Source organism: Nicotiana sylvestris, chromosome 4, assembly GCF_000393655.2.
Source record: "Nicotiana sylvestris chromosome 4, ASM39365v2, whole genome shotgun sequence".
Lineage (NCBI taxonomy): Eukaryota > Viridiplantae > Streptophyta > Magnoliopsida > Solanales > Solanaceae > Nicotiana > Nicotiana sylvestris.
This window is the reverse complement of record NC_091060.1, coordinates 162,726,139-162,737,820: the sequence shown is the minus strand read 5'-3', so window position 1 is coordinate 162,737,820 and position 11,682 is coordinate 162,726,139. Positions and strand designations below refer to the sequence as shown.

The 11,682-nt window shown below is 35.0% G+C and overlaps 2 protein-coding genes across 3 annotated transcripts; both read right to left on the bottom strand.

Annotated features, from left to right (window-relative positions):
• Positions 1 to 581: 581 nt before the first annotated feature.
• Positions 582 to 4,069, bottom strand: LOC104236181 (protein OSB1, mitochondrial-like). Of its 2 annotated transcripts, XR_713370.2 has the most exons (5): positions 3,679 to 4,069; positions 3,458 to 3,596; positions 2,170 to 2,251; positions 865 to 1,208; positions 582 to 787 (listed from the first exon to the last, which is right to left on the bottom strand). XR_713370.2 is itself a non-coding variant. In XM_009790060.2 (4 exons), exons 1-4 carry the CDS (start codon positions 4,008 to 4,010, stop codon positions 982 to 984), a joined length of 780 nt encoding a protein of 259 aa, XP_009788362.1. In that variant the 5' UTR covers positions 4,011 to 4,069; the 3' UTR covers positions 582 to 981. The 2 variants fall into 2 exon arrangements, 1 of the variants encoding a protein (XP_009788362.1); XM_009790060.2 differs by having other exon boundaries at positions 582 to 1,208.
• A 3,593-nt stretch (positions 4,070 to 7,662) lies between these two features.
• On the bottom strand, positions 7,663 to 9,517 carry LOC104236182 (uncharacterized). Its single transcript, XM_070173835.1, has 3 exons — positions 9,508 to 9,517; positions 7,988 to 8,472; positions 7,663 to 7,905 (listed from the first exon to the last, which is right to left on the bottom strand). The coding sequence occupies exons 1-3, from the start codon at positions 9,515 to 9,517 to the stop codon at positions 7,663 to 7,665; spliced, it is 738 nt and encodes a 245-aa protein (XP_070029936.1).
• Between the last annotated feature and the right edge of the window lie 2,165 nt (positions 9,518 to 11,682).

The window sequence follows — 11,682 nt, the reverse complement described above, 5'->3', positions numbered from 1 at the left end:
TAATTAATTATCAAATCTCATCCGTCCGATTTGTTACTTGATGGACGTACCAGATTAAGTGAGAACCTCTAAAAATTGGTCCTCTCCCCGCCCATTAGGGATACCGTATTTTTATTCTCTTCCATCACTAAAATCGGCAGTAACGTAAAGTTAGGGCAAGGGGCGAGAAACCAATTACCGATTAACGCTTCCGCTTCAAGATAATGGATTCCGCATCAGGTATGTTTTCTGTAACGATTTTGCATAAGATTATCATGTTCAAGATCCTGCAATGAATTAAAGTTTATGCTTACAGGAAACATCAGAAGTTTCCTCGTATATGCCGTACCACGCCCTACTGCAGCAGGAAATATGAAAAGAAATAAAGAGCATAAAACTTTTTAATTCTGTAGATGAGTATAATAATAAGATATCACAGCACAAGCTGATCAATCTAGAAGGTTCCAACAAGAGGAAGTTGTGCTTTAAATGACAAAAAAATTATGAACTAGTTCCTGACTGCACACAGACAAACAACAAGATCGACGGGCAGCACATGTCCAATTTGCCGAGCACAGTATCATGATAATGAACCAGGCATATGTTGGTAAATGGGAGGGCAGCCATGATATTTTGTAATACAAGTGTTGATCTTACAAGAAAATTATGTACAAGACATACTTTTCAAGAAACAAAATTTCAACAGCATCCAGCACTAAACAACTAGTTCAATTGGTCAACTGCCAAGTGTAGTCATAACTTGTAGCCTAAACACGGGGTGGCTTTCTTCTCATCAATAGTGGGGATCCTATTATATTTACCAAAGCAAGTTGTATTATAAGAAATATGCACATATCTAACAGCACGTTTATGTTTGTAGCAAACCTGAACAGTGTTTGTAGTCTTCTATGCTTCGCAAGCACTTCGGCTCTTGTACCAGGTTCCAGCACTGTTCTGCATGCGTCCGTTCAGAAAGACGTCTTATATGGAGCTTAATTGTTCTTAGAAACCTTGGTAAACTAATCTAGAATCTAGAATGTCCAACTGTCTTTTTATCCACGGTGGATCATCCGTCCTGAGCCAGAGAACTTCACCAGTATCTCTGTGCTTAAAGTCTGGGTATTTAGGATTGACTTTACTCTTCCTGAAGTCCATCCATTCATAAGGGCTAGCGAAGAAAATTTGCCACAAATGGATCCGGTTCCTATACTTCTCCAATTCATCTTCATCTGAAAACGCAAGTGAATGGACCTAGAAATAAGTTAACGAGTTCAAAGAAGCATGGATATGTAGGATCAACAAATTTCAATACCCAACATGCCCAGACTGGGCACCATCAATCATGCTAAGGTTTGATTAATTGGATTTTTCAATTGGATTACCGGTCCACCAAGCTGTCTGACTTGGAGCTAATATAAATGCTCTGGCACATCCAAGTCTGTGCCTGTGTGTTGCTCTAGATTAAAGTCTTGATTGAACTCCAAAGACAGAGAGCAGAATCAAGCATTCAGCGTCAGATGTATTTATGCAACATTGAAAGCAGCAATGTTAGCAGGAATATCCAAGCCAGTTCATAATTCGGTTCATCTCTCAATGTCCCATTGTTCCAATAATTAACTACATGGAATGGACACTGGAAGAAAGAGAAATATAAAAAGAGGATAACCTAAACCCGGTTTATGTGAAGCATATTTTGAAGTCTCTTTAGTTGTCCTTTCTTTCTTTTATCAAGATAGAAATTCTCACCCGCTCCATTCTACCTCGGAGAATTGAAAGGCGGAAGCTTCAGAGGATATCTTACAATAAGTGCACTTTCCTATACTAAGTATTAGCATTCTTAGATTTTTTAAATAACGCTATAATGAATGTGTCAAAAACTAGTAATTGATTTTTTATAATTTCTAAAATTCCATTCTAAAAATTTACAAGTTATCCTCCTGCAATCAGCTATGTTTCAGTTTTCCAGAAATGTCACGTATACAATCAATCAACTATCCTCAATGCCATACTACTAGCTTACTAGTTACTTAGGGTTGGTCATATAAATCCTCTATATTCCATTCCGCTCTATTCAGGCCCTTCCAGTATAGAAAATGTCTATAAATTCTTTTGAGAAAAAGAAAATGTCTATAAATTGCTTACAATCTACGAACATTATCAATCTATAAGAAATGGTCAGAAAGTCAATACCTCCTGATTCTTTCTTCTCAAATTCTGGGGTTGCTGAGACTTGAACATCTGGAGTCGCAAAATTTATTTCCTTGACAACTACCTTCACAAAAGAATCAGTACATGAAAATAAGAAAGAAAGCATTCTTGTGCAGCACAAGCTACATAAAAAATATGGAAAAAGAAAACGAGAGAGCCTTTTGCTCAGCACATGATCTCAAATTTACAAAGACACATCTGATGCATATTAATTTGGTCATCTAATAACCTGATATCTGAACTTCACCCTCACCTAGAAAAATAAAAGGAAGCTCATACAGGAATGCTAAACATAAAATGGCCGATGCAAATCTAATTAATCACCTCTCCAAAAGCTACATTTTGCGCTATGTCAAAGAGAATAAAATGTCACGTAACGTGAAGACAACTGGAATTCTCTTAATGACTTGGCTACTCCACATCCATACCGTAACCCTCATTGTCATAGAATGTCGCAAAACAGATAAAATAGCAAAATAGCTCGAGGTGAAAGATAAGTCCGTTTGAAGATGAATTCCTATAGAAGTCTAAACCACTAGTAAGCCATAAGGCAAATAATGATAATCTTATGAAGAGGAAACAGACTATATGCGCTCATGTGTAATCCATGGTGTCCCAAGCACAAAGATCAATGAGTTTTTACACAAATGAAACCAGGTGCTTGCAACTTTGTATCCAAGTACTCCCTATAATCCCCCTTATTGCAATTGGACAGATAAAACTCAGTGAAGCTTTTGTGCAAAATAGCTGAAAGTTGTCATAGTCCTGGATCATAACTTAATGGAAATGCCCAAAAGACACTAACAAACTTGGTGGATAACCAACATGCCAAAGTCTCTAATAGATGCAAGGAATTTGGATGGCCAGGGTACGGAATCTGGAGGTCGATGCCTAATAGTTTGAGATCATGCAATTGCACCATAGTTAACTTACTAACAAATACTAGACAATTTTGTATATATACGAGGAACTATAGTGTTACTTTTACTTTTATTTTATTTTTATTTTTATTTGGTATGATGATAACATAAGTTGCATTTAAAATGGACAAAGTATTCATATAGCCGACTCCAACTTGTTTGGGACTGAGGCATAGTTGTTGTAAATGTTAATTGGGTAACAACAATAACATTCTAAACAAACTAAAGCGGGGAAGTGCAAAACTATCAAGCTGAAAAATTTACCTAATTCTTGGCAAATCCCTTTATATACAAATAACTGTACATATAATAGACATAAAAAATACAAGTGTTTTTTGTGGGTTACAAACCTCGTATCTCATCATGTGTTTACCATTCTGGTCAGTCTTATTGTATGATCTCAAATGACCCCAAACATAGACCAAATCCTTCGGTTTCAAATGCTCCATTGACACTTCCGCCATTTCATCCCACATCTTCAGCATAACTCTGCACACCAACAAAACTTTATTTATTAAAATGAAATATCAATACGGAAATTTGCAAATTAGCAATAAATTTGAAGTCTTACTTAAAAAAGGGACGGGACTGAGAAGAAGCGGAGACATTGAGGAAAGTATGAAGGCCAAAAGCGCCGTTAGTGGTGTTAATTCTTCTGAACGGAGAATCAATTTTTCCTATGAGACTGACGGAGTTGTGTAGAACTTGGTTTTGTTTTATGGTTGACGGCCGTTGGAATTTGAGGGCGTGCTGATACACGGCACTTTCCTCGCCTTCACTGTCATCGTAATAGAAATCCCACGGCCCGTGATTCGCCGCCGACGACGACGAGAAGTGCTGGTGGCGGAGAAATTGAGCTGCCCTTTTGAATATGGAGAGGGAACGGGCGGCTGCTGCTGCCATGGAACTTTTGGCAGCTTTCTTTTCGGCGGGTGTTTTTAGTCCCTGTCAACTCGCTAATCACTTGTTTAATTATGGTTTCATTCAATTTTTATCTTAGGTTTGGTTTTTGGACATTATTTCAATCTTACTTTGTTAAAATTTATCATTTTGAAATATGAATATCTATTAGTAAAAATTAAAAATTGACAAGCATAGAATCTGTTAAAATATTCTGATAGCGGAATTTTTCAGTAAACACATGATAGTTATTTTTTTAGTTGTCTAATAATAATTTTTTTGTTGATATGCCCATTCAAGGTTAACCGAATTTCATAATAAACATAAAAATTTGTATGATACCTAAACAATGATATGTTCTATTCAATTTTAAATTATCGAAATACCATTTAAAATTCGAAAAAGATATAAGAAATCTTGACATATGAATATAGAAGAACAAATAGATTATTAATGCATTTCAATAAGAGTTGATAAGAAAGAGATACAATCCATTATTTAAAGAAAATAAAAACAAAAGCACTTCGTAATATTTAATAGTTCTATTAAATATTACATATCTGTAGATATTTTTTAAAGCAAATTTTATTAAAGTCTTAAAAGTGTATATATAAATTATATATTTTTTTGTCTGTCTGGTTCAGATTTTTTTACTCAATACTAAATCAAATCTAATTAGATTTTTTAATGGACTTGATTTGACTTTTTAATTTGGTGTGATTTTACGATTCGGTTTAAACATCCCTACTCTTTTACCTCTTTTTTCTTACACATTTTATTGGTGTAAAATATTACTCCACTACTTCATATGACAAAGAAAAAAATTAATGCTATGAATATAGAAGAACAAATAGATGATTAATACATTTCAATAACAGTTGATAAGAAAGTGATACACTCTATTATTTAAAGAAAATAAAAATAAAAGTACTTCATAGTTCTATTAAATATTACATATCTCTAGACATTTTTTAAAGCAAATTCTATTAAAGATATATAAATTATTATATTTATTTGTCGGTTTGGTTCAAATTTTTTTATTCAATACCAAATCAAATCTAGTTAGATTTTTTAATGGATTTGATTTGACTTTTCGATTTGGTGCGGTTTTACGATTCGATTTGATACTCTTTACCTCTTTTTTCTTACACGTTTTATTGGTGTAAAATATAACTCCACTACTCCATATGACAAAGAACAAAAATTAATGCTCCATTAATTTGACCATTTCAAACTTTATATTAGTAACCGTCACTTTTTATGTTTAAGATTCATAGTTGTAAAGGTACACATACTTAGGGTTGCTAATTACTACCGATGGTTTTTATATTACCTAATGGTGTAACTTACTTCATATTTTATGAGGAATATAACTTACTTTTTGGCGGAATTCACTGACAATTCTAAAACTTCACAATAATTTTCACTTTGATATTTCATTTGAGGCTTATTTCTATCAGACACTTTAATTATAGGTAACAATTGTTTTCACATTACGTACCATAACTTTTTAATATATGCAGTTGAAGTTGAAATGAAATATATTTGAAATTGAAGTAGTTACAAGAGTATTTAGACGTGAACTTTATTTAGAAAAAAAATGGAATTTATGAGAGAAAATCAGTATCTTTTGTATAATACTACTTAAATGATTTCATTTGCAGATAGCAGCATATTTTAAGTTGAAGTTATAAATCCATTCTAATTTGTGAACAGAAAATTGATTCGCAAATATTATGCACGTCCAAACAGCCATGTAACACACTGTTTCGGTTGCATCATCAGCAAAAAAAATCCATAAACACAATATCTACAAAAGTTAATAATATATATTACAATCAAATTAGATATTACATAATGTACAACTAAACAAGTTATACGTCAAATTACTTCTATAATGAAAAGCTGAAAAGTTAGGGAGAATAATATATATAATTGAGCATAACCAAAATTAACGTATATCGATAACTTCCATCCAAAGCAGTAGCGGTAATCTTACTAGAACTTGTAATATATTTATTCTCTCTCTGTTAAAACTTGATTCAACCACAACTTGCAATGGAAGCTTCTAGGTTTTCATTGTGTTCAGTTGAGAAAACCCGGCGAAGTCTGTACAAAATGTTAATTGTTCTCCCTTACCCGATATATGGGTCGATCCAGTATTTTATATACATCACTAAACTAACTAGACAGCCTAAGATAAATACATAGTTACATAGTGGGCTTCTGGGCCTAATAACAAGAGAAAGAAGAGAAGAAGTCCAAGTAGCTGAGTAACAACATTTGCATTTGCTTGTATCTCAACACCTCCGGCAAGTTGGAGGGTGAGATAACCCCCAACAAAAAATGTATGTGCTTTCTTTCCACGACTCCATTTTGTTGTGGAGTATTAGAGCATGTTGTCTGATGAAATATCTCTTTCTAAGAGAAAAACTTTAATCCAACAGTGCTGGATCCTAACTCTAAGGCATTGTCACTTTTCATATTTTGGACTTTCAATTGAAACTCAGTCATAACAATGAAAGCTTTTAAGAGCTCAAAAGCATTAGTTTTGGCTCCCATTAGGTGGGTCCAAGTGGCTCTTAAAAAATCATCAACAATGGTCATAAAATATTTGGAGCCAGTATAGGTATGAGAGTATATGGACCCCGGGTGACAATGTGAATCCACTGAAAAAGTTTTGTGGTTTGTATACTACTGTCAGGAAATGGCAATCTTGTTTGTCTGGCTAATGGACATATTGGGCAGGAAAAAGACTGTTTGGAAGATAAATGTGACCCAAGTATAGAGATGTGTTTTATTCTGGAAAAAGGAATATGCCCAAGCCTATAATGCCAAACCACATCCATTTTATTGATATTATTTAGGGTTGCATCAGTATTTACATGTGTTTCACCAGCATCAATAACATTAATATTCTTTACAAGTGCTTTCTTTACATTTGCTTGCATCTCAGGAAAAACAAAGATAGAAGAAATAATAGGGGAAATAAGAGGAGAAGTAACACTAGAAGAGTAACAGGATGTGGTACTGGGAGAAGCAACAGGAGAAAGTAAAAGCTTGTAGAGATTGTGGTTCAGTTTATCATGAACCAGAGGCATCTTCACAGAAAGGGCATGTATAGCACAAAGAGTTATGATAAACACGACAATCACATTGTATTGTTCTAACAGCTCATGAACAAAAATAAGATTGTATTGAAAAGAGGGAACATAAAGAACATGATAATTTTGAAATTCGTAAACAAAGTCAAAGATCCAACTAAATGAACTTTGACTTTGTACCTATTTGGCAGAGAAACTAGACAGGGTACATGTAGTGTTTGCAGAGTAAAAAGTAAATCCTCATGAGAGGTCATGTGATCAGAAGCTCCAGAGTCTATGATCCAAATAAAACTATCTACTTGTGAAAGCATGCATGACTTGAGTAGAATATTTTCTGATAACAACTTACAAGCAAAGTTAGCAAAAGCCATTAGAGTGAGAGTAGAGGAGGAACCAGCAGACACATGGGACTATTATAGTAACATCATCAGCTGGGAGAATTAATCTTGTGTCAAACCAGGTACCATTGAACCATCACCGGACTCAGAGGAACTGACTGAATCAGGACTCATATTAGAATCCACCGTAGCAGGAGGACCAGGAAAGTTCACTTAAACATGAGCTGCAGTTTTCCTACTGCTAGGACCTTCTGTGAACATGAAGTTTGGAGCATACCCATATAATTTATAGCATTTGTCAATGGTGTGATCTGATTTCTTACAATATTTGCATGTAAGAGGTCTTTGAGCATCAAAATTAACTTTGGAAGGGAACCCTTGTTTAGACACCCAGCATTGAAAGAGGCAGATGTAGGAGAAACTGAGAAGAGGTAGAGACATGCCTCTGCTTCTCATCTGACAACAGTATATTGTATACAGTGCTCACATATGAAAATGGTTTAATCATGAATATATTACTTCTAGTTTGCACATATACATTATTGAAACCCATCAAAAATTGATACGCCTTTCGAACATCATCATCTTTCTGATAGTTAGATTTGAAATCATAGTTGCTACAAAACCTGACTCTACTGATTGACAAGGCATCAATTTCATTCCACAATTGCTTGATTTTGTTGAAATATGAGGCAATATCAAGTAACCCTTGTGAGATGTGAGTTAACTCTTTCTTAAGCTCAAATATCTTTGCAGCATCTGCTTGACTATATCTTTCCTCCAACTCACTCCAAATATCTTTGGCAAGTTCAGAGTACTCAACACTATGGGCAATGTCTTTGGACAAGGAGTTGGTTAGCCAAGAGACGACCAAATCAATACACCTCTGCCATTGTCTCGCCAAGGGAGAACTGTCATGAGGCTTGACTGAGGATCCAATAATGAAATCCAGCTTATTTCTAACAGACAAAGCCACAAGGATGGTTCGTCTCCAACTCCAAGGTACAAAAACTAATGAAGACCCTAAAATATCATATGGATGCACATAAAAGAGACAACATATGTGAGCACGTGATTTTTGTTTACACGACAACTACTCCAAAAGAAATCGAAAAATAAAACAATTTGTCTTGTTGTACAATTTTTAGAATTTGCGTGGCATTTTTTGGTAGTTATTTGTAGTTTTTGTCTGTGATTGTTTAGTTTTATCAATTAAAAATACAAAAAATATATGTCGCGTGGAAATTTAGGATCTTGTTCTACTATTAGGAATTAATTAAATCGTATTTGGTTTTGAATGAATAAAAAATCACAAAAATATTATCTTTGGTAATTTTGTCATTCTATCATTTAAAGGTTGATTTTTGTTTAATTAATATATGATATTGTGTGTTAATTATTACTAAAAAATCAATTAATGTCTTGTGATATAATTTTAATTTTTTATATTTTATTTTAGGATTTTTGTAAATTCGGATGTTAATTAGAAATAGGAAAAGAAAAGAAATGAGTTTAAATTGGACAAAATCGGATTTGGGCCATTTGAATTGGACCTAAAATCAGGCCCAAAGCACTGTTTTGCCCGGTCTAAATCAGCCAACCTCAGAGAACGTCCAAACGGCGTCGTTTTGATCATGCTTGATCTGGACCGTTGATCTCAGATTGATCAACGGCCAAGATCACATCTCCATACCCACGCTTTAACCCGACCCGTCTCACCCAGAGACCCACCGGTCTCACTTAACCCATACGATGTCGTTTCCATTAAGTTGATCGATCCAGGCCATTGATTTTGAATGATCTAACGGCCCAGATCAAATTTCCCCCTAACTATATAACCCTAATCCCTTACCCCACGCCCCCCTAAGCCAGACCCCCCTAAGCCAGACCCCCCTTCCCCATCATCGTCTATTTCCCAAACACCCTCAAGAACCCTAGCGCCACCCTTCCGTTCCCTCACCATAAACCTGGCGGCAACAATGTCGGTGACCACCAGATTAACACCCCTAGTGCACCTTGACCCCCTGGACACGGATCTGCAAAACGTTGGTCTCAAACCTTCCCCCATCGTCTCGAATCTTCATTTGAAGATTCGAGCCAAACCTCAACTTGTACTAACCAACCCCAGACTAACACCCAATAATCCCATTTACTTCCTCACCCTTAATCCCTAACCAGATTGGCTCGAACATGAGCAAAACCCGTCGACTGACGGATCTAGGGTTTCAGCGTTTCGAGGCACGTCAAAGCTTCAAGATCGGTTGGCTTCTATTCAGTATTGTAGGCCTATTTCTCACGAAATAGACATATAATACTGACTAGGACTCAAATCTGAAAGAACATATTATTAAAATCTGAGGAAAGAACAAGTAAGTTCCTCCTTAGTTTCCTTTGTTTCCTTCTTAGTTTTGTTTGGTCTGTTTTGAATTGTATCTTTGTTTTGATTTATTTTTGTCATGTGTTCAGTACTTTTTTTTTCTTTCTCGTGAGACTGTTTGTTGAATCCGAGTTCTATATGTTAGAAGATATGACATTGGTTCAAACTTGTCTTCTATATTTGATATGTGGCATTGATATTCATCAATCCTGGTTAAGTTCAGTATTATCGCAGAACTTACTTCATTCTAATTAGCTCAATTTGGAATTATGAATTAATCATTCCCATAATGTGCCAATGTTGATTTGAAGTTTGACCTGGTGTGTGTTCTGATTAGTGGTAATGTTTGTTGATTTCTTTTTCTGTTTGAGCATTGATGAACTTTGTTTTCAGTTCTTAGATTCAGCTTCAATGTTTCTGCTAAGCTTTGTTTGTCAGTGTTGATTTTGTTTTGAAGTTTCAACCCGGAATTTAGGTGTTTGAATTGGCTATAGCTCCAGTTTAATATAGATTTCAGAGTTCAATTCAAATTGATATAGAATTGTTGTCCCCGTTTATCTACTTTTGTGGACAGCATGTGCATTGTAGTCTTTAAAGGATTAAAATTAACTTGACAGCATGTGCTGTCAGGGCATATTCATGCTGCCCATACTTATTTAGTTTAATAAAAAGAAAACCATTTTTAATATTGAAGATGAGGGCTGTCAGGGGAATCTCATGGGGAATAGTTTTCTTTTAAATTGTGAGTGGAAAGTCAGAAAAGAGAACATGGGGGGGGGGGTCAGTTTTAATGGGTTTTAACAGGCTGTGGAATGAAGTCAGTTTGGGCTATAAAAAGGGAAGGGTTCCAGGGGATTAAGGGTCAGACACCAAGAGGTTAAAAACCAGAAAAGAAGAAGAGGTTAGAACCCAAAAAAAAATCAGGATAGAAGAAAGAAAGAGCATAGTTAGAACCAAAAGGGATTGGAGAACAAAAAGAGTCTGGAATTTGAAAAAAGGTTCCAAGAGCCTTAAAAGCAAAACACAGGCTAGTTAGTTGAGAGAATTTTCCAGAATTTTAGTATTCTAAGGCTAGGTCTCACAACAAAAAGTTTCAGTTTGTTTTTAGCTCAAATGTTCAAAAATCAGAAACTACTCTTTTATTGCCTCGGTCTATGATCTTTTTTGTACTGCTGGGATTCATTTAGCAGCCTGGTTGGTCTGTTGATTTTTCGAGCACTTTTCTATTAAGCCACTGGCTTTCTCCTCTTGGTTTTAATTTGTTCCTGAAATTCCTGCTGCTGTCGTTCCTGGTTGTGCTGGTTTTGCTGTGTTGCCAAACTCATTGTTGTTGTGCGTATGCTACTACTGTTCCTGCTGACCTCTTTTCCTTCTTGTGTCCAATATCCAGGTACACACTAGAATTTCACACTGATGTAACAGTAAAGTTTGAGCATGAAATGTAAGATGCGAAGGATTTTTAATCATTTGGTGTTACTTGTAGTTTTTTTTATTTATGAAATGTTAGTAGATTTGTGCAGTTTTTTTTTGGTTTATAATTCAATTAAAAATGCATTAGGCAGTTTGTATTTAATTGAAACTTAGTTATTTAATATTGGATCTATAGTTGTTTAGTGGTATGTATGATATAGCTATGTAATTTGTGGGATGCACTAGTAGTTAGTGTATCGATAGCCAAATTTCATCTCTAGTCATATTTTACACACATAAGGCACTGCTTCTAATTTTGTCAAATGTAACATTGTTTTTTAAATCATTTGAGCCAACTCTATCAAACCGGATTTCCTTAGGCAGTTTATAGGACAATGTTTTAATCCCGTTAATAATGTCTTTTAGTAGTTGATTCCAGTAATCTC

Excerpts from the sequence above, each read along its gene's own strand:
- LOC104236182 (XM_070173835.1), bottom strand. Across the intron at positions 7,906-7,987 it reads TTTTGATGGGTTTCAATAAT|ATGAGAAGCAGAGGCATGTC; the intron begins GTATATGTGCAA and ends TACTGTTGTCAG.
- LOC104236181 (XM_009790060.2), bottom strand. The coding sequence starts at position 4,010 with ATGGCAGCAGCAGCCGCCCGTTCCCTCTCCATATTCAAAAGGGCAGCT. Across the intron at positions 3,597-3,678 it reads CAGTCCCGTCCCTTTTTTAA|AGTTATGCTGAAGATGTGGG; the intron begins GTAAGACTTCAA and ends GTTGGTGTGCAG. Across the intron at positions 1,209-2,169 it reads TGAGAAGAAAGAATCAGGAG|ATGAAGATGAATTGGAGAAG; the intron begins GTATTGACTTTC and ends TTGCGTTTTCAG.